Below are 24,173 nucleotides of genomic sequence, written 5' to 3'. Positions count from 1 at the left end.
GTCAGTTTATTAGATATATTCAAAAGGGAGTTAGATGTGGCCCTTGCGGCTAAAGGGATCAAAGGGTATGGAGAGAAAGCAAGAATGGGGTACTGAAGTTGCATGATCAGCCATGATCATATTGAATCGTGGTGCAGGCTCGAAGGGCCGAATGGCCTGTTCCTGCACTTATTTTCTATGTTTCTATGTGACCTCTGCTTGTGTCCAGCTCCTGCCATCTGTTCTCAATCACAGTAACTAGTGCCTCCACTTCCTGTAAGAAATTCTTGGTCCTTGCACCTTGTATTACTGCAGCTGCGATGTTTACAATGTTCTCACACAGCACTCAATGTTCTCACACACACAACTGGCTCTTTAAAAATGGCCAATTGCCAAATTGGAGCTGTACTGAGCATGTGTGTCCATTGCAACGACCTCAAAAACATTAAAAAAAATTTCCGTACATGTGCTGAAGGTGCGGCATCGTTTGTCGGCGCAGACAGCAGGCTCCACACCCTCCCCCCTGAGGTGACTGGACACACTGTGCAGTGCCAACTTCGAATTATACATCAGGGAAACTTTGGCAAATTATTTCTGCTGCATTTGTGGCCTACAAAAACAGGCAGAACTCTGGCAATACACCAGAAAACAGGCTTGGGGAAAATTGAGCCCATAGTGTCAGCTGTGGCTCAGTTGGTAGCACACTCGCTTCTGAGTCAGAAGGTTATGGGTTCAAGTCCCACTCCAGGAACTTGAGCACATTAAAAAAAAATCTAGGCTGACACTCCAGTGCAGTGCTGAGGGAGTGCCGTCTTTCGGCTGAGATGCTAAATCTAGGCCCCGTCTGCCCCCTCATGCGGACGTAAAAGATCCCATGGCACTATTTTGAAGAGGAGCAGGGGAGTCAACATTATTGGCTAATATTTATCCCTCAATCAACATTAAAAAAAACAGATTATCTGGTCATTATCACATTGCTGTTTGTGGGACTTTGTTGTGTGCAAGTTGGCTGCTGCGTTTCCCACATTACAACAGTGACTACACTGCAAAAATACTTCATTGACTGTAAAGCGCTTTGAGTCGTCCGGTGGTCGTGAAAGGTGCTGTATAAATGCCAGTCTTTTCTTTAATGGAGAAATTTGACTTTCCGCAAATATAAAATTAGTATTTCAGCTTAGTACGCTTTAAAAACCCAGTTACATCTCATTCAACAATTTTTCAGGGGTTTTTGCATTGAGATTAGAATGTAAAAAGTGGAAGATCACTTAAGTTCAAGTAATTAAGATTTCCATCTGTGAGGACTTCAACAGCGCACTGTGTAGAGGAGTGGCGAATCACTGACCGCAACTTGTGTATTTCCGCATTTAACTCTGCATGTGTGGATGCCAGAAGTTGCTGTCCATTTCACAGAGAAATGATGGCGAATGCTGAAAGTTTTGCTCTCATTGCAATTGCAAATTCTGGGTCATTGTAACAAGAACAGTCAGCAGATTTTTAAAAAATTATACAACTTCAAGTACAAAATTCCTTTTTTTAAATGTTGCATTAAAAATATGTAAATGGGGTTCTTTCCATTTTAGTCACATATTATACATTTTCGTGACAACCATCTGACGGGTTTTAATATTGACACAATGCAACATTTTGAAGGATTTCTGAGTTTGTTTCTTTCAAACTATTCAGTAGTTTGGAAAACATCTTTTTTAAATATCTGGTAATCATTTGTTTCTGGTGCATTTCCAAAAGTTGACCTTCAGTTGTGAAATAAAAATCAAATTGTTTTATGTGTGGATTTAATATTTTTTTAAAAATACTCTCTCCAGGCACTGTATGAACTTGTAAAATGTAACTACATTGTTAAGGAGGCACTCGGAAGTTACCAATCAAATGTAAAGACTACACAAGGTAAGAATACTAACATAGTTGGAGCTTAAGAATGCAGAATTTGTAGATTTTTATTTTCTTTGATCCTAATTTCAATTTTCACAATCTACAGATGAGCGGTCTGCTTGGACAGAAGAGGAATGTAGAAACTTTGAACTTGCACTTCGACTCTATGGTAAAGATTTTCACCTAATACAGGCAAATAAGGTAAGATAGATTTGTGGTACTTATATTATAAAAAAAATATATATATTTTATATCTTCAATTACAGTTCAAGATTATTTAATTTTAGACTAGAATTAGGAAGTGTTTGGTGGCTGAAGCTTATTTTAGTATACATTAAGTAATCATGGATGCTGGCAACATCCGTATTGTGTTTATTAAGGTATGGTCGGAGTAGTTGTGGTCTGAAGCATGAATAATGAGTTGGAAGGTGTCTTACCTAGTCCTGCTGCAATAGATTTTGAAGATACCTGTGAATCTCACATCTCAGTGATACTTGATTGCTTGAAATGATTTAAGCATAGTACAGGTGCGACGTCCAAAATCCGGAGTTCCGGACACTGGGCTGATCCATGGCGAGGTTGTCCGGAAACCGGAAAATGTTCCGAAATCCGGACTCCCCCGGCTTTCGGCCTCCGGCCCGAACTCCCTCGGCCCGACCAACCCCCTCCGGCAGCTCGACCGACACCACCCTCCCCCCCCCCCCCCCCCCCCCGACCTCCAGCGGCCCGACCGACACACCACCCCCCCGACCTCCGGTGGCCGCCCCCCCGCCTACCTCCCTCGGCCCAGGCAAAGACATTTCAAAATCCAGAAATATCCAGAACGGCCTGGGTCCCGAGGTTTCTGGATTTCAGACATCACACTATATCGTAATTGCATGGATCCTTTACACTAAACGAAACTTTCTTTATCGGCTTCTGTTCTCATTGTTAGTAATGCAGGTGTTCTGCCTGCAGAATTGGGCTGTGTGCTTTTTAATTTATCATAGATATATATCTCATCCACCCAGTCCAACTTCCATTTTTTTTCTTGGAAACCTAACGAGCAATATAACCAAAAAGGTAGCTGTGAAAACTTGGAGGATCTCATTTGGCATCTAGTTTGTTGGAGGCTTGTGTATATTTACTGTCTTACTAAAGCTCTCTAGCGCCACACATACTGATTTAAAATCTTTTCAGACTGTGTGAACGAATATCTAAGGAAAGTACTTCCTTTTACCTCTTGCCTCCCTCCCTCCCTCCCTCCCCAAAAATCAAAATTTTAAAAACCAATCAAAGCAAATTCCTAGCTGGCAGGAAATTGTTGATTTACTGAGTAATTTTTCCTGTACTAACATTTCAAGTGCATTACATGTAAGTGAAGGGAACCAAGACAGGCCCGTAAGAACATAAGAATTAGGCCCCTCGAGCCTACTCTGCCATTCAATAAGATCATGGCTAATCTTTGACCTTGGCTCCACTTTCCTGTCCTATCCCCATATCCCTTGATTCCTCGAGTCCAAAAATCGATCTAAGCCTTGAATATACTCAATGACTGAGCATCCACAGCTCTTTGGAGCAGAGAATTCCAAAGATTCGCAACCCTCTGAGTGTAGAAATTTGTCCTCATTTCAGTCTTAAATGGACGACCCTTATCCTGATACCATGACCTCTAGTTCTAGACTCTCAAGCCAGGGGAAACAATCTCTAAGCATCTACCCTGTCAATCCCCCTCAGAATCTTGTGTGTCAATGAGATGACCTCTCATTCTTCGAAACTCCAGAAACATCATAGTTTGTTGCCCACATTTTTGGAGAAGCATTGGGTAGAGGCAGAAACCTAAGACATCTAAATTCAGGATCTTTGTTTGCTAATAGATTTGTTCAGTGCTTTTTTTTGTTTAAATAGTTTGTAGATACACCAGGAAAGGTAACTTGAGGCTTCCATCCCCATTCAAGGTATTTGGTTCTATCTTTAGGTCAAGAATCGCTCAGTAGGGGAATGTGTGGCTTTCTATTATATGTGGAAGAAGTCGGAAAGATATGACTACTTTGCTCAGCAAACCAGGTTTGGGAAGAAGAAATACAATCTTCATCCTGGAGTTACGTAAGTAGATAACGGTGACTAGATTACAGTAAGTAGATACAGATGTTCACGCCACTGGGACGAGCTAACTTAAGATAGAGCTGAATGGTGTTGAGGGACTTGAATTGATATCAGTACATTAATTATCCTAAAGTGCATTGGGCATGTTAATTCACTTCCCTTTTTTCTGTTTGATTCAAAGGAGCTGATTTTTCATGCCTTCCTCTGAACTAAGCTTTGATCAAACATTTAAAACCCTCAATAGTTCTTTCTAACTGCATAACTATTGTGTTTCACATCTCTTCGCTAAAGCTGTTTTTCACAGCAATACTGAAAAACAGAAACTGGGTATATCTCAGTATGGTATCAGCTTCATTCCTCCAGAAAATTCCTTTTAGTCCAGTGTCACTTAAAATCAGAAAGATGCAGCACAGAAGGAGGCCATTCGGCCCATTGTGCCTGTGCTGGCTGTTTGATAGTTATCCAGTTGGCCCACTGCTTCTCATTCCCTAAAACCCTGAAATTCTTTTCCTTTTAAAATATTGATCCAATTCCATTTTGAAAGTTACTATTACATTTGCTTCCACCACCCTTTCAGCCAGTGCAATCTAGATCACAACAATGCGCTGCATAAAAAAATATTTTCTCAAGCTGCCTCTGGTTCTTTTGCCAATGGCTTTAAATCTGTGTCCTTCAGTTACCGACCCTTCTGCCACTGAAACAGTCTCTTACTTGCTCTATCAAATCTCCTTTTAACCTACTCTGCTTTAAGAAGAACAGCTCTAGCTTCTCCAGTCTCTCCACATAACTGAAGTCCCTCATCCCTGGTAGCATTCTTAATAAATATCTTCTGCACCCTCTCTACTTGACCAATCTACTTGTTGCATAAGAAATAGGAGCAGGCATAGGCCATATGGTCCCTCGAGCCTGCTCCGCCGTTTAATAAGATCATGGCTGATCCAATCATGGTCTCTGGTCCACTTCCCTGCCTGCTCCTCATAACCCCTTAATCCCTTATCGTTTAAGAAACTGTCTTTCTCTGTCTTAAATTTCTTCAATGTCCTGGCTTCCTCTGCTTTCTGAAGCAGCGAATCCCACAGATTTACAACCCTCAGAGAAGAAATTCCTCCTCATCTCAGTTTTAAATGGGCGGCCCCTTATTCTAAGATTATGCCCCCTAGTTCTAGTCTCCCACATCAGTGGAAACATCCTCTCTGCATCCACCTTGTCAAGCCCCCTCAATCTTATACGTTTCGAAAAGATCACCTCTCATTCTTCTGAATTCCAATGAGTAGAGGCCCAACCTCCTCAACCTTTTCTCATCAGTCAACCCCCTCATCTCCGGAATCAACCTAGTGAACCTTGTCTGAACTGCCTCCAAAGCAAGTATATCCTTTCGTAAATATGGAAACCAAAACTGTACGCAGTATTCCAGTTGTGGCCTCACCAATACCCTGTATAACTATAGCAAGACTTCCCTGCTTTTATACTCCAACCCTTTTGCAATAAAGGCCAAGATTCCATTGGCCTTCCTGATCACTTGCTGTATCTGCATGCTAACCTTTTGTGTTTCATGCACAAGTACCCCCAGGTCCTGTTGTACTGCAGCACTTTGCAAGTTTTCTCCATTTAAATAATAACTTGCTCTTTGATTTTTTTTTTCTCTGCCAAAGTGCATGACCTCACACTTTCCAACATTATACTCCATCTGCCAAATTTTTGCCCACTCACTTAGCCTGTCTATGTCCTTTTGCAGATTTTTTGTGTCCTCCTCACACACTGCTTTTCCTCCCACCTTTGTGTCATCAGCAAACTTGATTACGTTACACTTGGTCCTTTCTTCCAAGTCGTTAATATAGATTGTAAATAGTTGGGGTCCCAGCACTGATCCCTGCGGCACCCCACTAGTTACTGATTGCCAACCCGAGAATGAACCATTTATCCCGACTCTCTGTTTTCTGTTCGTTAGCCAATCCGCTATCCATGCTAATATATTACTCCCAACCCCGTGAACTTTTATCTTGTGCAGTAACCTTTTATGTGGCACCTTGTTAAATGCCTTCTGGAAGTCCAAATACACCACATCCACTGGTTTGCCTCTATCCACCCTATTCGTTACATCCTCAAAGAATTCCAGCACATTTTTCCATCTATCCATGAAAGTATTGGTAGCAGTGCCCATCGCACAGTCCTTGTGGCGACAATCCCATCTTCACACTGAGGACACCCTCCATCATGGTGTGTGGCACTACCAGTGTGCTAAATGAGATCGATTCAGAACAGATCTAGCAGCTCAAAACTCTGCATCCATGAGACGCAGTGGAGCAGAATTGTATTGCACCACAATCTGTAACCTCATGGCCTGGCATATACCTCTCTGTCTCATTACCATCAAGCCAGGGGACCAACTCTCTATTTCAATGAGGAGTGCAGAAGGGCATGCCAGGAGCAGGACCAGGCGTACCTAAAAATGAGGTACCAACCTGGGGAAGCTGCAATGACATGCATGCTGAACAGCAGAAGCAGCATGCTGTAGACAGAGTTAAGCGATCCCACAACCAACGGATCAGATCAAAGATCTGCAGTCCTGCCACATCCAGCCATGAATGGTGGTGGACAATTAAACAACCGACAGGAGGAGGAGGCTCCATGAACAGCCTCATCTCCATGGTGGCGGAACCCAGCACTCAAATGAAAAAGACAAGGCTGAAGCGTTTGCAACCATCTTCAGCCAGAAGTGCCGAGCGGATTATCCATCTCGGCCTCCGCCTGAGGTCCCCACCATCACAGAAGCCAATTCGATTCACTCCGAATGATAGCAAGAAACGGCTGAGCACACTGGGTACAGCAAAGGTTATGGGCCCTGACAACATCCTAGCTGTTGTGCTGAAGACTCGTGCTCCAGAACTAGCCGCGTCTTTAGCCAAGCTGCTCCAGTACAGCTGCAACATTGGCATCTACCTAACAATGTCATAAACTGTCCAGGTATGGCCTGTCAACAAAAAGCAGGACAAATCCAATCCGGCCAATTACCACCCCCCATCAGTCTACTCTCAATCATCAGCAAAGTGATGGAAAGTGTCGTCACAATGCTAGGAAGCAGCACTTGCTCATTGATGCTTAACTTTGTTCTGCCTGGACCACTCCGCTCCAAACCCCATTGGAGCGTTGTTCCAAAAATGGACAAAAGAGCTGAATTCCAGTAGTGAAACGAGAGTGACTGCCCTTGACATCAAGGCAGCATTTGACAGAGTGTAGCATCAAGAAACCCTAGTAAAATTGAAGTCAATGGGAATGAGGGGGAAAACTTTGCACTGGCTGAAATCGTACCTAGCACAAATGAAAATGGTTGTGGTTGTTGGAGGCCAATCATCTCAGCCCAGGAGTTCTTCAGTGCCATGTCCTAGGCCCAACCATCTTAAGCTGCTTTATCAATGACCTTCCCTCCATAATGTGGTCAGAAGTAGGGATGTTTGCTGATGATTGCACAATGTTCAGTTCCATTCGCAACTCCTCAGATATTGAAGCAGTCCATGCCTGCATGCAGCAAGACCTGAATGACATTCGGACTTGTACTGATGAGCAGCAAGTAACATTCACGCCACACAAGTGCAAAACAATGACTATCTCCAACAAGTGAGAGTCTAACCACCACCCCTTGACATTCAGCAGCATTACCATCGCCGAATCCCCCACCATCAATATCCTGGGGGTTACCATTGACCCAGAAGCTTAATTGAATCAGCCACACACGTACTGTGCAGGACAGTGGCTGGGTATTCTGTGGCGAATGTCTCCCCTCCTGACTCCCCAAAGCCTTTCCACCATCGACAAGGCACAAGTCAGGAGTGTGATGGAATACTCTCCACTTGCCTGGATGAGTGCAACTCCAACAACACTCAAGGAACTTGACACCATCAAGGACAAAGCAGCCTGCTTGATTGGCAGCCCAACCACCACATTAAACATTCACTCCCTCCACCACTGGTACACCATGGCTGCATTGTGTACCATCTACAAGATGCACTGCAGTAATGTGCCAAAGCTTCTTCGGCAGCACCTCCCAAACTGGCAACCTCTACCACCTAGAAGGACAAGGACAGCAGGAGTAGGCAATATGGCCTTTCGAGACTGCTCTGCCATTCATCATAGGCAGACCCTCTGAATCGAGAAAGACTTGCTTCCATTCTAAAAATGAGTCCTTAGGTGGCTGAACAGTTCAATATGAGAACCACAGTCCCTGTCACAGGTGGAATAGATAGTCATTGAGAGAGGATGGGTTGGACAGGTTTGCCGCACGCTCTTTGTGCTGCCTGTGTTGATTTCTGCATGTTCTCGCTGACGTGACGGTGTTCAGCGCTCTCCCGGATGCACTTCCTCCACTTCGGGCGGTCTTTGGCCAGGGACTCCTAAGTGTCGGTGGGGATGTTGCACTTTATCAAGGAGGCTTTGAGGATGGCCTTGTAACGTTTCCTCTGCCCACCTTTGGCTCGTTTGCCAAACGAGTTCCGAAGGAGTTCCGAGTAGAGCGCTTGTTTTGGGAGTCTTGTGTCAGGCATGCGAACAATGTAGCCTGCCCAGCGGAGCTGATCAAGTGTGGTCAGTGCTTCAATGCTAGGGATGTTGGCCTAGTCGACGACACTAATGTTGGTGCGTCTGTCCTCCCAGGGGATTTGTAAGATCTTGCGGAGACATCGTTGGTGGTATTTCTCCAGCGACTTGAGGTGTCTACTGTACATGGTCCATGTCTCAGCCATACATGAGGGCAGATATTACTTACAGCCCTGTGCACCATGAGCTCGGTGGCAGATTTGAGGGCCTGATCTTCAAACACTCTCTTCCTCAGGCGGCCGAAGACTGCACTGGCGCACTGGAGCGGTGTTGAATCTCGTCGTCAATGTCTGCTCTTGTTGATAAGAGGCTCCCAAGGTATGGGAAGTGATCCACGTTGTCCAGTGCTGCGCCGTGGATCTTGATGAATGGGGGGCAGTGCTGTGCGGCGAGGACAGGCTGGTTGAAGACCTTTGTCTTATGGATGTTTAGCGTAAGGCCCATGTTTTCGTACGCCTCAGTAAATACGTTGACTATGGCTTGGAGTTCATCCTCTGTGTGCGCAGACGCAGGCGTCGCCCGCGCACTGTAGCTCGATGACAGAAGTTGGGGTGGTCTTGGACCTGGCCTGGAGACGACGAAGGTTGAACAGGTTCCTACTAGATCTGTAGTTTAGAATGTCCATAGCGCTTGATCTGCCCTCCAGGCCTCCATAACCAGTGCCTGCGAAGAAATGCTCGGTCACTCAACCAGGAAACACCAGGACTGGTTTGATGAGTATGACCAGGAGATCCAAGAGCTTATACATCTGCCATTCAGTCAGATCATGGCTGATCTTCGACCTCAACTCTACTTTGCCTATATCCCTTGATTCCCTTCATATCTCAAAAAAGACAACTGCTCTTTTGGATGTACAGGTTGAACCTCCCTTATCCAGAACTCCCTTATCCAGAACCACCCCTCAACCAGAACCATTCCCAGCCACCGGGTGGCACATGCGCAGAACTCCAACATGAACAGTCCTTCCTTGTTGCCGACTCCCGCAATCACTGGCCTGACCCCGTGATCCACCGCCCCCCAACCCCCCATCTCTCTGCCGCACTCCCAGCCCCAAGCTAGCCAGCCCCGATATCCCCTTGCTCAGTACCTGTACCATCCAATTTAAAGTGACCACCCCTCGTCTGGAAAAATCCCTTATCCAGAACAGGTCAGGTCCCGAGGGTTCCGGATAAGGGAGGTTCAACCTGTATATTAATGACCTGGACCTGGTGTACAGGACATAATTTCAAAATCTGCAGATGACAAACACAAAAGCAGTAACCAGAGTCTGGTGAAATAGGCATACACATGGTAGATTAAGTTTAATGGAGACAAGTGCGAAATTATACATTTTGGTAAGAAGAATGAAAGGCCTGAGATGACGAGAAACTTCTTCACTCAGAGTTGTTAACCTATTGAATTCCCGACTGCAGAGAGTTGTTGATGCCAGTTCATTGGATATATTCAAGAGGGAGTTAGATATGGCCCTTAAGGCTAAAGGGATCAAGGGGTATGGAGAGAAAGCAGGAAAGGGATACTGAGGGAATGATCAGCCCTGATCTTATTGAATGGTGGTGCAGGCTTGAAGGGCCGAATGGCCTACTCCTGCATCTATTTTCTATGTTTCTATGACACTTGGGGCCATTGCCACCTCAGCTGACGACACAGACTGGGGATGAAAACTGGGACATCTTGGTCTGAGCAGGTCAGTACCATATCAAATGGTGCATTTACCCACTGAGACTTGAGGTGACCATCCAGTTCCAAAATGAAACAAAGTATTAATATTTGAATCCACTTATTTCATTACTGCGTTTTACAAGGAACTAAGAGTACTGCAGATATTAGCATAATAGTGTTCAGAAACATGTGCGCCAGCAATAGGAATCAACATTCTCAATGGCCTGCTAATTTTAAATCATATAACCCTTAAATCAAATCAAATCAAACCAAGCAAGAACGGGCTGTTTTCTGTTACTAAAAAGTATCAGTGGCCCTTTTTGAAATGTTGTTAAAAAAAGATGGAAATAATAGTGAACTTTTGATTCCTTTATTTCTCTTTATGTTTGCTTAAGTATTGAGGTGGTTTAGATGGAGCTTTATCCCTTTTTGACCTGATAGTTAAATGCTAAAAATGAACTATTGTCCAGCAGTGACTTCATTTAGCTGAATGGGCACAAAGTTTGACCCAAAAATATTTATCACTATCTATTGTATTGCATTAACTGCTGGAATAAAATAAATACAAAAATTGATGAATTCTTCAAGTTTTGATTATACTGAACTTTGTACTCCATAATGGAAATCATAGCATCTTACATTGAATGTTTATGATCTATATTTTAATAACCATGGCATTCAAACCTAATGTTCCCAGAATGTAATTACGTATTTGTTTCCCTTCCTACCTCTCTCATAGCCGAGTCTTCAGTATTGTAAAGCGAGCCATCCGGGTTCGAATAGCTTGACATTATCACCTGAGGCAGTAGTAGACTACTGAGCCTAAAGTTATTTTTAAGATTGAGCAATACTATAGGAAGAAAAAGGATCTTTCAAACTCGAATGTTTTTCTTTTTTTTATTTTTCCCACAGATTTTGCAAAATCTATTGTGATTAAATCTCAAACACCCACAGAGTAGAGCTTGGGAAGCTGTCCCATCAACAGCTGAAAATCTTGTTTGCGACTGGATGGGTGTCTGGCAGCCATATTCATGAGGTGCTATGACTAGCCCACCGAGCACACCGGGTCTGACCCTCATAAATACAACACACATAGCCTCTTTATGTTTGCTACTTATTATTTCCACAGACATCATAAACAATATGCAAGTACAACCTGAAGAATTACAAGCACTATAACATCTAGGATTCCCAAAACTGTATTTGTCTCATCTGCTACTGCATCATCCTGTACTTCTGTTTTATTTCTGGCATTTTATTCTCAATTCTGTGTCTCTTCATCGTTGCTGCATTTGCCCTAATCTGTTTCTCAACTGAATCCAAAGTTTCTTCTTTCTGACTCTTGCACTTTCGACTGGAACCTCTGATTTAGAAAATATCCATGTATTTATGCTCAGTCTGAGAACTCGGCTGCACATCTTGGTTCCCTTAAATCACCTGATTTTGGTCCCCTGTGGCTGAAAATACAACTTAATTAAAGTCGTCTGCTCTGCTTATCGCTCTTCAAGCCTTTAACTCCCTGGTAGTTTTTTAATCAGGCAAAATTAAATCTTATCAACACTGAATTTCTCATTTTCTGAAATTGTATTTTTTTTGCCAAAGTATCATTAGCAATATCACCACTTCTGAATAGATTGAGACAAATCCCAACACGTTTCTATGATAAATGACCTTTTAAGAACTTTTTAATAAGCCTAGCAATTGGACTAATAATTCAAGTAATTGAATCTTTTCCTCCCCTCCAGTCCTAATTCTTAAACTAGCTTTTTCTTTGTTGTTGAACTCTTGTGACCACCATCTCCTATCTGCCTCTTGCAGAATACTGTGCAACAAAACAAGCACTGAACCAATCCTGTTTTGCTTTGTCCTTTTAGTCAACTAACTGGGACAATTTTTGAGAATTCTTTGCATTTGTTCCCTGGTCCAACTGTAGTTTTTGCTCCTATCCCATTTCTCTTTGTGCCAGTGATGTAACTGATGATCCATCTGACCTGGAAGGTTTCATACTTTTTAGCTAGATGTGATACTGATCTTGTTTGAATTTAAGCTTGAAATATGGTATGTCAGTTATTGAAGCTTCACTTCAGGAAGCCGCTGTTTGATTTACCATGTGTTCTCCATCTTCAGGTTTTGTGGTGTCCTACACTCTGGGTTTACCTGGGTCAGCCAATGCAAATTATAATTTGAAAAAATCATAGACAGCATGCTTAAAATATGTACATCAGAAATAAAGTTAATAAAATAATAATATAAAGACCTTTTCATGGATAGACTTTATAAAACACAAGGGAAAGACTAAAAGGGCAAGTATTTGCTTTGAAAGTGGTTTCCACGACAATGCAGCTTTAAATATGGTATGTCAGGGTTAGATGGCTCCAATGAATCCTTATATTTAGGAATTATCAGGTCTGTATTTCAAAATGCTTTCAATTTTAACATCTTGTGCAATAGTTTAATTGTGAGACTTATCTTTTTAAGGGATTACATGGATCGTCTAGTAGATGAGGCTGAGATGGGAATGTTAAGTCGATCAGTACATTCTCCATCGATGTGTTCTTCTGTCAACAGACCAGAAACCATTTCTGATCAGCACAATCTAATGAGCTCTGGATATGAGTTTTCTGGTAAGAACTGTACGCGTTGAGTTTCAAACAACAGTTATAATCGGAGGATTCAAAATTCTTCAAAGTTTTGAGTTTTTAAGATGGCCTAGTGGGTGAAGATCTGGTATTCCTGATGTTCAAGCTTTTGACTTTGTGGCAACATAGGTGCATGCCATGATGCCTCAAGGGCCATCTATAGGCTTATTTCTATGTTCCTACTACTTCGCATGTATTTCAATTTGATGATACCGAAAGAATCTTGGTATTCTGATCGAGAATGATAAGATAACCGGCCATTCTAATCCCTCGGGCTCACAAAATTTAAAAAAGGTACACATCGAATTGAAGTTGTCTGGGTGTTCATGGCTGGATTGCCAGGGCTCAGGAGCTTCATGTGGCCCTGGCACAGCTGGTTGGGCACCGCTGTACTTGGCTACCAGATGAACAGTTCCTGTTTTATCACAGATCTCTGTCGAGTGAGCTGTTCTCTCTCTCGCTTTGTGTGAACGACAGCCCGTTCCTTGAGATACTGAAGAGCTGCCAGTGCCTGAGAGTTGATGCTTTCAGGGTAGAAAAATGAGGCAGGACTTTTTAACTAGACAATTGGACAACATAAATTGGGATTATAGTAATCAAAGTATGTTTCGAGAAAAGTTAAATCATAAGTTCTGGAGCTACTTAGAATTGCATATAGGTACATATATATGTATACAATGGGGAGGGTCCATTGCAGCCTAAAGTGAAACTCCATGCTGAAGAGACCTTGTTGGATTTGATACCTAGATGAATGGACATCTTTTATATTCATTGCAGGTAAATTATTAGCGCAAACTATTTTTTATTTTCGTTTGTCAAAACTGCAATAAAAAGCTGCATTTAATTCTTAAAATATCTTTCACCCCAGTTATCATTCATTTGTCTGTAGAATTAATTGTCTTGTTTAGATAACTTAAATTTGCTGCAGTTTTTTTAAAAACCAAGCAGTTTATCCAATATTTGTGTACTCTGCTTTGAACAAATCCTAAATGTCCATACATATACAGAAATCCTCTTTACAGTTACAGAACATTAAGAAATTATAATTGTGAAGGGTATTTTTTAAAGTGATGCGAGATGAGCACAATTTTAAATAGTAACATTGGAAAAGGTGGTTCAGCCTCGAGAACTAAACCCTGTACTGCACTACCGTGGAATATCATTAGTGTTTCTGTAAAGTATTTAAAAACACACTGAATGAAAAGACCATTAGTTGCAGCTTTCACAGAAAAATGACCAAAATGCAAAACACTGGTAATAATCCAAGAATTCTATGAATTTGCCTTAATTAATCACTGTACACCAATGACAGAAGGAGGGGAAAGAAAGAAAAACATAACATAAGTACATAAGAAATAGGAGAAGGTGTAGGCCATTTGGCACCTCGAGCCTGCTCCACCATTCAATAAGATCATGCTAATCTGATCTTGGCCTCAACTCCACTTCCCCGCCCGCTCCCCATAACCCATGACTCCATTTTCATTAATAAATCTGTCTATCTCCACCTTAAATATAGAAACATAGAAAATAGGTGCAGGAGCAGGCCATTCGGCCCTTCGAGCCTGCACCACCATTCAATATGATCATAGCTTATCATGCAACCTCAGTACCCCACTCCTGCTTTCTCTCCATACCCCCTGATCCCTTTAGTCGTAAGGGCCACATCTAACTCCCTTTTGAATATGTCCAACAAACTGGACTCAACAACTTTCTGTGGCAGAGAATTCCACAGGTTCACAACTCTCTGGGTGAAAAAGTTTCTCCTCATCTCGGTCCTATATGGCTTACCCCTTATCTTTAGACTGTCACCCCTGGTTTTGGACTTCCCCAACATCGAGAACATTCTTCCTGCATCGAACCTGTCCAGTCCCATCAGAATTTTATAAGTTTCTATGAGATCCCCCCTCATTCTTCTGAATTCTCGTAAGTATAAGCCTAGCTGATCCAGTCTTTCCTCATATGTTAGTCCTGCCATCCCGGGAATCAGTCTGGTGAACCTTCGCTGCACTCCCTCAATAGCAAGCACATCCTTCCTCAGATTAGGAGACCAAAACTGCACACAATACTCAAGGTGTGCGGTGTGGTCTCACCAAGGCCCTGTACAACTGCAGTCAGACCTCCCTGCTCCTATACTCAAATCCCCTCGCTATGAAGGCCAGCATGCCACTTGCTTTCTTTACTGCCTGCTATACCTGCATGCCAACTTTCAATGACTGATGTACCATGACACCCAAGTCTCGTTGCACCTCCCCCTTTACTAATCTGTCACCATTCAGATAATCTGCCTTCCTGTTTTGCCACCTAAATGGATAGCCTCACATTTATCCACATTATACTGCATCTGCCATACATTTGCCCATTCACCTTACCTGTCCAAATCCCCCTGCAGCCTCTTAGCATCCTCCTCGCAGCTCGCACTGCCACCCAGCTTAGTGTCCTCTGCAAACTTGGAGATATTACATTCAATTCCTTTGTCTAAATCATTAATGTATATTGTAAATAGCTGGGGTCCCAGCACTGAACCCTGCGACACCCCACTAGTCACTGCCTGCCATTCTGAAAAGGACCCGTTTATTCCCACTCTTTGCTTCCTGTCTGCCAACCAGTTCTCTTCCACGTCAATACATTACCCCCAATACCATGTGCCTTAATTTTGCATACTAATCTCTTGTGTGGGACCTTGTCAAAAGTCTTTTAAAAGTCCAAATACACCACATCCACTGGTTCTCCCTTATCTACTCCACTTGTTACATCCTCAAAAAATTCTAGAAGATTTGTCCAGCATGATTTCCCTTTCATAAATCCATGCTGACTTGGACCGATCCTGTCACTGCTTTCCAAATGCGCTGCTATTGCATCTTTAATAATTGATTCCAGCATTTTCCCCATCACCGATGTCAGGCTAACCGGTCTATAATTCCCTGTTTTCTCTCCCTCCTTTTTTTAAAAAGTGGGGTTACATTAGCTACCCTCCAATCCATAGGAACTGAACCAGAGTCCATGGAATGTTGGAAAATGAGCACCAATGCATCTACTATTTCTAGGGCCAATTCCTTAATACGCTGGGATGCAGACTATCAGGCCCCGGGAATTTATCGGCCTTCAATCCTTTCAATTTCCCGAACACTATTTCCTGACTAATAAGGATTTCCCTCAGTTCCCCCTTCTCGCTAGACCCTCGGTCCCCTAGTATTTTCGGGAGGTTATTCGTGTCTTCCTTAGTGAAGACAGAACCAAAGTATTTCTTCAATTTCCTTGTTCCCCATTATGAATTCACCTGATTCTGACTGCAAAGGACCTACATTAGTGTTCACTGATCTTTTTCTCTTCACACGTCTATAGAAGCTTTTGCAGTCAGTTTTTATGTTCCCTCCAAGCTTACTCTCATACTCTATTTTCTTCCTCCTAATTAAACTCTTAGTCCTCCTCTGCTGAATTCTAAATTTCTCCCCGTCCTCAGGTTTGCTGCTTTTTCTGGCCAATTTATATGCCTCTTCCTTCGATTTAACACTTTCCCTAATTTCCCTCGTTAGCCACGGTTGAGCCACCTTCCCTTTTTTTATTCTTACGCCACACACAGATGTACAATTGTTGTAGTTCATCCATGTGATCTTTAAATGTCTGCCATTGCCTATCCACCGTCAACCCTTTAAGTATAATTCTCCAGTCTATCCTAGCCAATTCACATCTCATGCCATCAAAGTTTCCTTTCTTTGAGTTCAGGATCCTAGTCTCTGAATTAACTGTGTCACTCTCCATCTTAATGAAGAATTCTACCATATTATGGTCACTCTTCCCCAAGGGTGACCAGATTGCTAATTAATCCCCTCTACACAAGACCCAGTCAAGGATGGCCTGCTCTCTAGTTGGTTCCTCGACATATTTGGTCTAGAAAACCATTCCTTATACACTCCATGAAATCCTCCTCCACAGTATTGCTACCAGTTTGGTTAGCCCAATGAATATGTAGATTAAAATCACCCATGATAACTGCTGTACCCTTATTGCACACGTCCCTAATTTCCTGTTTGATGCCATCCCCAACTTCCCTACTACTGCTTGATGGTCTGTACACAACTCCCACTAACGTTTTCTGACCTTTGGTGTTTCGCAGCTCTACCCATATAGATTCTGCATCATCCACGCTAATGTCCTTCCTTACTATTGCGTTAATCTCCTCTTTAACCAGTAACGCTACCCCACCTCCTTTTCCTTCCTGTCTGTCCTTCCTGAATATTGAATACCCCTGGATGTTGCGTTCCCAGCCTTGGTTACCCTGGAGCCATGTCTCCGTAATCCCAATTACATCATATCCGTTAACAGCTATTTGCGCAGTCAATTCATCCACCTATTACAAATGCTCCTTGCATTGAGACTCGGAGCCTTCATGCTTGTTTTTTTAACACTGTCATTTTAGAATTATGTTGTAATGTGGCCCTTTTTGATTTTTGCCCTTGATTTCTCTGCCCTCCACTCTTGCTTTTCTCCTTCTTACCTTTTGCTTCTGCCCCCTTTTTACTTCCCTCTGCCTCCCTGCATAGATTCCTATCCCCTGCCAGTTTAGTTTAAACCCTTCCTTATACATATTCAATGACCCAACCTCCACAGCTCTCTGAATTCCAAAGATTCACGACCCTCAGAGAAGAAATTCCTCTTCATTTCAATTTTAAATGGGTGACCCCTTATTCTGAAACTATACCCCCTAGTTCAAGATCCCCCATGAGGGGAAACATCCTCTCTGCATCTACCCTGTAAAGCCCCTTCAGAATCTTGTATGTTTCAATAACATCTCCTCTCATTCATCCAAACTCCAATGAGTATAGGCCCAACCTGCTCAACTTTTCTTAAGACAGTCCCTTCATCTCGGGAAGCAACCTCGTGAACCTTCTCTGAACAGCCTCCAATGCAAGTATATCCCTCCTTAAATAAGTAAACCAAAACTGCACCCAGTACTCTAGGTGTGGCCTCACCAATACCCTGTACAGTTGTAGCAGGACTTCCCTACTCCATCCCCCTTGCAATAAAGGCCAATATTCCATTTGCATTGCTAATAACTTGCTGTACCTGCATGCTAACTTTGTGCTTCATGTACAAAGACCCCAGTTCCCCCTCGACCTCAGCATTTTGATATCTCTCCCCATTTAAATCATTTAACTTTTTTATTTTTCCTACCAAAGTGGATAATCTCACATTTTCCCACATTATACTCCATCTGCCATATTTTTGCTCACTTGCTTAGCCTATCTATATCCCTTTGCAGATTCTTTGCATCCTCCACACAATTTGCTTTCCCACCTTATCTTCTATCATCAGCAAATTTGGCTGCTTTACACTCGGTCCCTTCATCCAAGTCATTAATATAATGGAGGAAGTGCATCCGGAAGGGCACTGAGCACCTCAAGTCTCATCGCTGAGAGCATGCAGAAATCAAGAGTAGGCAGTGAAAAGAGCGTGCGGCAAACCAATCCCACCCACCCTTTCTTAACGACTATCTGTCCCACCTGTGACGGGGACTGTGGTTTTCTTATTGGACTGTTCAGCCACCTAAGGACTTATTTTTTTTGAGTGGAAGCAAGTCTTCCTCGATTCTGAGGGACTGCCAATGATGATGAGATAACACTGTACAAAAGCAAAATACTACGGATGCTGGAATCTGAAATAAAAACACAATGCTGGAAATCTCAGCGGGTCAGGCAGCATCTGTGGAGAGAAAAACAAAGTTAACGTTTGGGTCAATGACCCTTCGTCAGAACTGCCGAATGTTTGGAAAGAGCACATTCTTAAGCACTGAAAGGGGGAGGGAAGAAAGAACACAAGGGAAGGTCTGTGATAGGGTGGAAGGCAAGAGAGATTAGAGAGACAAAATGGATGATGGGCCGAATTGAAATGGTAATGACAGAAGTTAGAAAATGGTTAATCTGGATAGGGTGTGAAAGCAGAGTAATGACCAGTCGCCATTAGAGACAGAGGAAAAAAACATAAGATGGGGCCGGGGGGAAGGGAGCCAAAGATGGCCAGAGCTTATGCTCTGAAATTGTTGAACTCGATGTTCAGTTCAGGAGACTGTAAAGTGCCTAAATGAAAGATGAGCTTTATTGGAACAGTGAAGGATAACACAGTAGAGAACCATATATCGAAGTTTACCGATGACACAAAACTTAGTGGCATAGAGTAGTGTAGACAGGAGCATAACATTACAAAGAGACATTGATGGATTAAGTGAGTGGGCAAAACAGTGGCAGATGAATTTCAGTGCCGAAAAGTGCCAGGGCATCCATTTTGGACCAAAAAATGATAGGCCCGAGTAGTATTTAAATGGTGAAAAGCTAGTAACAGTAAAGGTCCAAAGAAATTTAGGGATCCATGTACACAGATCACTACAATATACTAGTCAGGGATGTTCCCCCTAATTTTCTTTTGGGCCATACGCTCCCTTTAACTGGCTGCGCGGGCCATTCAGACTCTCGCGCATGCACGATTTTTTTGCATTGTGAAGCTGGCTCACTGCCTGCGCAGGATGTCGAGACAGTTGTGCAGCTTAAAAGAAATGTAATTTGAGCCATCTTGATGCTTAGATTTATTTTTCTACTTTGTGCTTATCCATGTGCTTGATAATTGAGTTTAGTTGGTCACATGAGAATATGTGCAATTGATCATGTAACTGTGGCAAATAAAAGCCAAAGGTGATCCCAAATTGTTAGTTTGTGTTTAACTTAGCTACCTCTTTATATTAAATTTTAAAGTATAAAATTCATTTGACAAATCCTTTGTGTTGGTATAAATCTTTCAGCTACATTTCTCAAGTTAAAAATGTTAATCTGGGAAGGTATTTTAGATACATCTGTAAATTTGAAAGATAGTAATATTTTGCTTTCTTTTTTAGCACTGACCAGTGTTGGTACAACATGCAGCATTGCAGATGTAAACTGTTTGGATTCCTACAATTTTCCTCCACTGGACAGTTTACACACAAAGGGACCAACTACCCATGTGCCTGTTTTAATAGAAGAGTCACTTGGTTTGCCAACAAATGGTGACACAGACTGTCTAAATTTATTTGAGACTGGATTCTACCATTCTGATTTAAACCAGATAAGCATGTGCAACGATGAATCTGAAAGACCTACAAAGAGATTGAAAATGGGGATCTCTGTTCAAGAATCTTTTATCAATGACGTTTCTGTAAATAACCTGGGTGTGGATTTTGAGAATCACACACATCACATCACTAGTGCCAAAATGTCTGTGTCTGTTGCAGATTTTAGCAGCTTGTCTGGTAGTGAAGCAAATGGCTTCATCAATCCCCACGCACTACACCAGCACACAGCTCTCCAATCAGAGTGACTCCTGCATTGAAACTTCTTATGAAATGGTGGTATGCAGTAACAGTGAACTTGGTGGGTGAGCCATCGAGTTTGTTCAGTCATTTACTGGAAGTTTGAATTTTTTTACTATGACATCAGTGATGTCTTTTTACTTATAGAACCTATTCTTGATTTCTCAAGAGTTAAATAGCCATTTATTTTCAGTCCCTAATAACAGAAATTTCAGAGATTATGTTCACATAGCAGAGATGGGGACTTAAAATTGAACTTTGTGATGCAGTATTGAACTGTTAAGCGATTGCATCTCCTTTGTAGTCAGTAGACAAAGGAACCATTTCACCTCGTGACACCAACATTGGGAATCTGAAACAATAGAAATGGCTTCCATGAGTCCACGCTACTGTCACAGTAGTGTGTACAGAGGAATACTAATGTTTACAGGTACCTAGCCTTGTCCCTGGCTAATGTAGCATTTTAGAAGTGAACTATGCACATCAGTGCAAAGACCTGCATGAACAGAGCCTTCTCTCATCCATTGACTTAAAGCAGAGCACTTCAGTTTACAGTGCCGTGAGTGCATCCTTTGGAAGAAAATTGATGGATGAAGTACAAGTGGGAGGAAGCCTACAGACATGCACGTGTCTAGCAAGAGTTGGGCATGGCTGCCATCTGTAAACGGGTTGGAACTACTGCCAGATTTCTGTGTGCTTAAAAACTCTTCAAGCTTTTATTGATTAGATTAAATATTGAATTTTGTGATAATTGTATATTGATGTTTATTTTTTTTTAAGACTTTAAAGATTGTATTATAGTGTATCAAACTGCGCAGTGCATTGTATATCTTATGAGATTTCCTGGGACAGCTGAAACCATCCCGACACAGCTTGGGACTTGCCACTTTTAAACAAAATTCTATTTGAGTGTCTAGCCAAGTCTCTTGCAGCAGTTCATTGTGTTTTGTATTAACAATGTGTCCATATCTTGCAGTATGTAATACAACGAAACCTTGATGAACCAGATTGAAGGTAACTCCTTTGTAATGCATTCCAATTTTTAGTCTGTTGTAAACTTGACACTGTCTCTGAAGATAAAGGTTTTGAAATAAAACACTTGTTAGACTGAAGCAAGGAGCAAATATTGAATGTTGGATTATAGAAATTTCTGATTAGGTATACCTAGTATCCATTTTTACAAAACTAGGAGGTAAAATAGGTGCTTTTACATGTAAAATTGTTGCTGATCAAGGTACCTTGGGAAGTCTCTACCTTGTTTAGAAGTAGGAAAAACTTTGCATCCTAAAAGATATAAGTACATTTTACATATTTACAGTACATGCAATGTCATGTGTTTCAAGGTGTAACTTTTCTATTACCTGCATAGCTTTGTTGCTTCCTAGATTTTCTAATTGATAGTGTAGGCCATTAATGTCTAAAATTAATGTTGATCTTTAGGCCACTGTGGATAAGGCACTGTTTAAAAATGCAGCTATTAATATATCAAAACATGAAGCCATGTCAGGTACCTACCTTTCCATTTATTTGTGATGTTAAAAATCCAAGGTTTTACTGCATTATATTTGAGAAGAATTTTACTGATTCTGTAAGTGACGTAAAGGAGGCTGAGTAATTGGGATACACAACATAATGAACTGCTTTCATATATTGTAAATATTTATATTCTATCTGAAGAGAATATCTCTTCTCCCCTCTCCCCATATTCTTCTCAATCTCCTAAACAATATTTTGTACAGCATTATCACACAAAGATCGGCCTAGTTGCCATTTTAAATGTGCAAGAGTGGGTACTGTGATTTGAGAGACTGGATTGATTTTCTATGTTGTCGAGTATGACTGTACAGCCATAATCTAATGGTCTTTCAGTTTTTATACAGGAATCTTGTATGGTAAACAAAGCTTTATGTTCTGAGACAGTACAGAACGGCATAACGGTACAAGACACAGAAGTAACGGGTAGCCTTGGCTCTTGCCAGTATTGTGTGGAATTGTGATCCAAGTCATCAGCTTCTTGTAGCTGGGTTTATGTGCTGATCTATGCATTTGTCTTGTGTTTTTTTTAATGTTAACTGAACTTAGTCATGTACTTGTGAAAATGCTATACATATCCCTTCATTTATATATTTGAGCGTGACTGTGGATTTGCAAAGGCTAGTCTGTAGTAATGTTCACACAGATTTATGACTGATCACTCACATCAGTTGCACTTTTTTAAATTTTGAAAACCATTCCTAGTGCATTATAAATACAGAATTTAACTATGCATTCAGACTTTGTAAGTTCCCTTGGCAAACAGAAATGTGTGGTTTTATTACAGGGTTTAATTTAAAATTTCCGAGAACTGATTTGCTTATGATTTTTTTTAATAAAATAAAAAGCCACAAATCCTTATTGGTATGTATTCTCTTGCCAATCGCATTGATTAACTTTTCTGACTGAATAATGCAGTTCGTTTAAAAGCATATATTGTTTGGTGTTTTTGCCAAATAGACTGAAATTTTAAACATGGTTGTTTTTTAACCTTTTGGTTAGGACTAGTATTGGTTACTTGCTATCAACTTAATTTTTTTTCTGAATTGTGTTTTGCATGTGGAGCAAAAAGCTCATCAGCATATATGCTAAACCGAAATCATTGAGATGTGTATGATGCTGGCAACTTACCAAAACTAAAACCAAATGCTTATTGTGAACTGATATATTAGAATTTTGTAAATTTCCTTTTGTGTTCATATTAAACAGGGCAATAATTTGAGAGAATGTAATTATGTTGAATTTCTGCATATAGTAGATCATTTTTTCTAAGTTTTCAGTTTAAAGTGTCATGAAATGATACTTCTTAATGAGAATCTCATCATTTAAACCACTGGGATTTAGAAGGTCTTGCTGTTTATTGTCAAGCTTTGTTTAAAATGCTGGCCAAAGATGATTGTTTTCCATTTCCATGTTGAGAAGTCAATTCATATACTAATCCATTTAGAAGTGTAACTGGTGCTGTAGTGAATATAGCAATACTTCACCCAAACTGAAATGATTTTCTCACTAGCCTAAATGATTAGTTTCCTTATATAAAACTGCTCCATTTACTTGAAGGTTGTACTTGGTTGTTGGCTGAAGAATATCAAAGTGCATACAATTAGGTCATTTAAAATTGTGCAATTTTCCTTATTGGCTGAGGATAAATATCTGTACTGCAAAAATCTCAGTTGTCAAGCTTAGTGATATTTATTTTTAACCAAAGTCTGTAGTATGAATTAAAATTGCTTATTGAAAGTAAAATAGTAATTAGTTGGCACTCTTAACTACTTTTGCAATTGTATACAGAAATTTGAAATGTTTATTGATATCTGAACAGAAGAGAGAGTTTGTACAATGTTTGAAAAATTTGGTATTGGTGATCAATATCGACATGCTGATTAAAATGCTTTTGATGAATTAAAAGCACTAACAATACTGTTCTGAAAAAATAGTGCTACAACTCTTCTCTTACTGTATTGTTGCAGAGTTAGTAATAGAAATGCCATTGAAAAAAATGGGCTGATTAGTGACAATCAAGACAGCATTTAGTTTTGAAGATATACAATGGGAAAGCTCTAATGTTGCATTTGGTTTTAATATTTGTATATAAACACTGAAGGTTTTTGTTCAGCATTATTTTGTACTTCTGTTGTACCTTGATATGTGGTGTACACCGTTCCAGAAATAAAAGGTCTGGAAGTCTCATCTTTATTTTGATTAAGTGTAACTTTAAAGTTGATATGGAGGTATAATTAATGTTTTTAAAATTACCCAATGACAAGATGTCGGGTCTTAAATTACATTTAAGAAGCCCAAGCAAAATTAGTGGCACCCAAGTATCGTATTGGATATAGAATACTGCACTAATATGATTTGATGATTACAACTATAGTTTGTCCGAATAGACATACAGAAATCTGCCTGATCTTCATCAAATCTATTGGAGTGTTACAGTCCATTTTTAATATATTACAAGG

General features: G+C 41.2%; 1 protein-coding gene across 7 annotated transcripts in view; it reads left to right on the top strand.

Annotated features, from left to right (window-relative positions):
• The window catches only part of LOC139240521 (mesoderm induction early response protein 3-like), a 92,212-nt gene extending 68,326 nt beyond the window's left edge, over positions 1-23,886 (top strand). For all 7 annotated transcript variants that reach the window (XM_070869103.1, XM_070869076.1, XM_070869089.1 and 4 more), the window contains 5 exons: positions 1,803-1,884; positions 1,976-2,070; positions 3,827-3,954; positions 12,682-12,827; positions 19,726-23,886. In XM_070869103.1, the coding sequence (XP_070725204.1) occupies positions 1,803-1,884; positions 1,976-2,070; positions 3,827-3,954; positions 12,682-12,827; positions 19,726-20,186 (912 nt within the window). In that variant the 3' untranslated portion in view covers positions 20,187-23,886. The remainder of the gene's footprint in view (positions 1-1,802; positions 1,885-1,975; positions 2,071-3,826; positions 3,955-12,681; positions 12,828-19,725) is intronic.
• Positions 23,887-24,173: the final 287 nt, after the last annotated feature.

The sequence above is a fragment of the Pristiophorus japonicus genome, chromosome 2, assembly GCF_044704955.1.
Source record: "Pristiophorus japonicus isolate sPriJap1 chromosome 2, sPriJap1.hap1, whole genome shotgun sequence".
NCBI classification, from domain to species: domain Eukaryota; kingdom Metazoa; phylum Chordata; class Chondrichthyes; family Pristiophoridae; genus Pristiophorus; species Pristiophorus japonicus.
The sequence above is the reverse complement of the archived record's forward strand: the minus strand, read 5'-3'. Positions and strand labels throughout refer to the sequence as shown.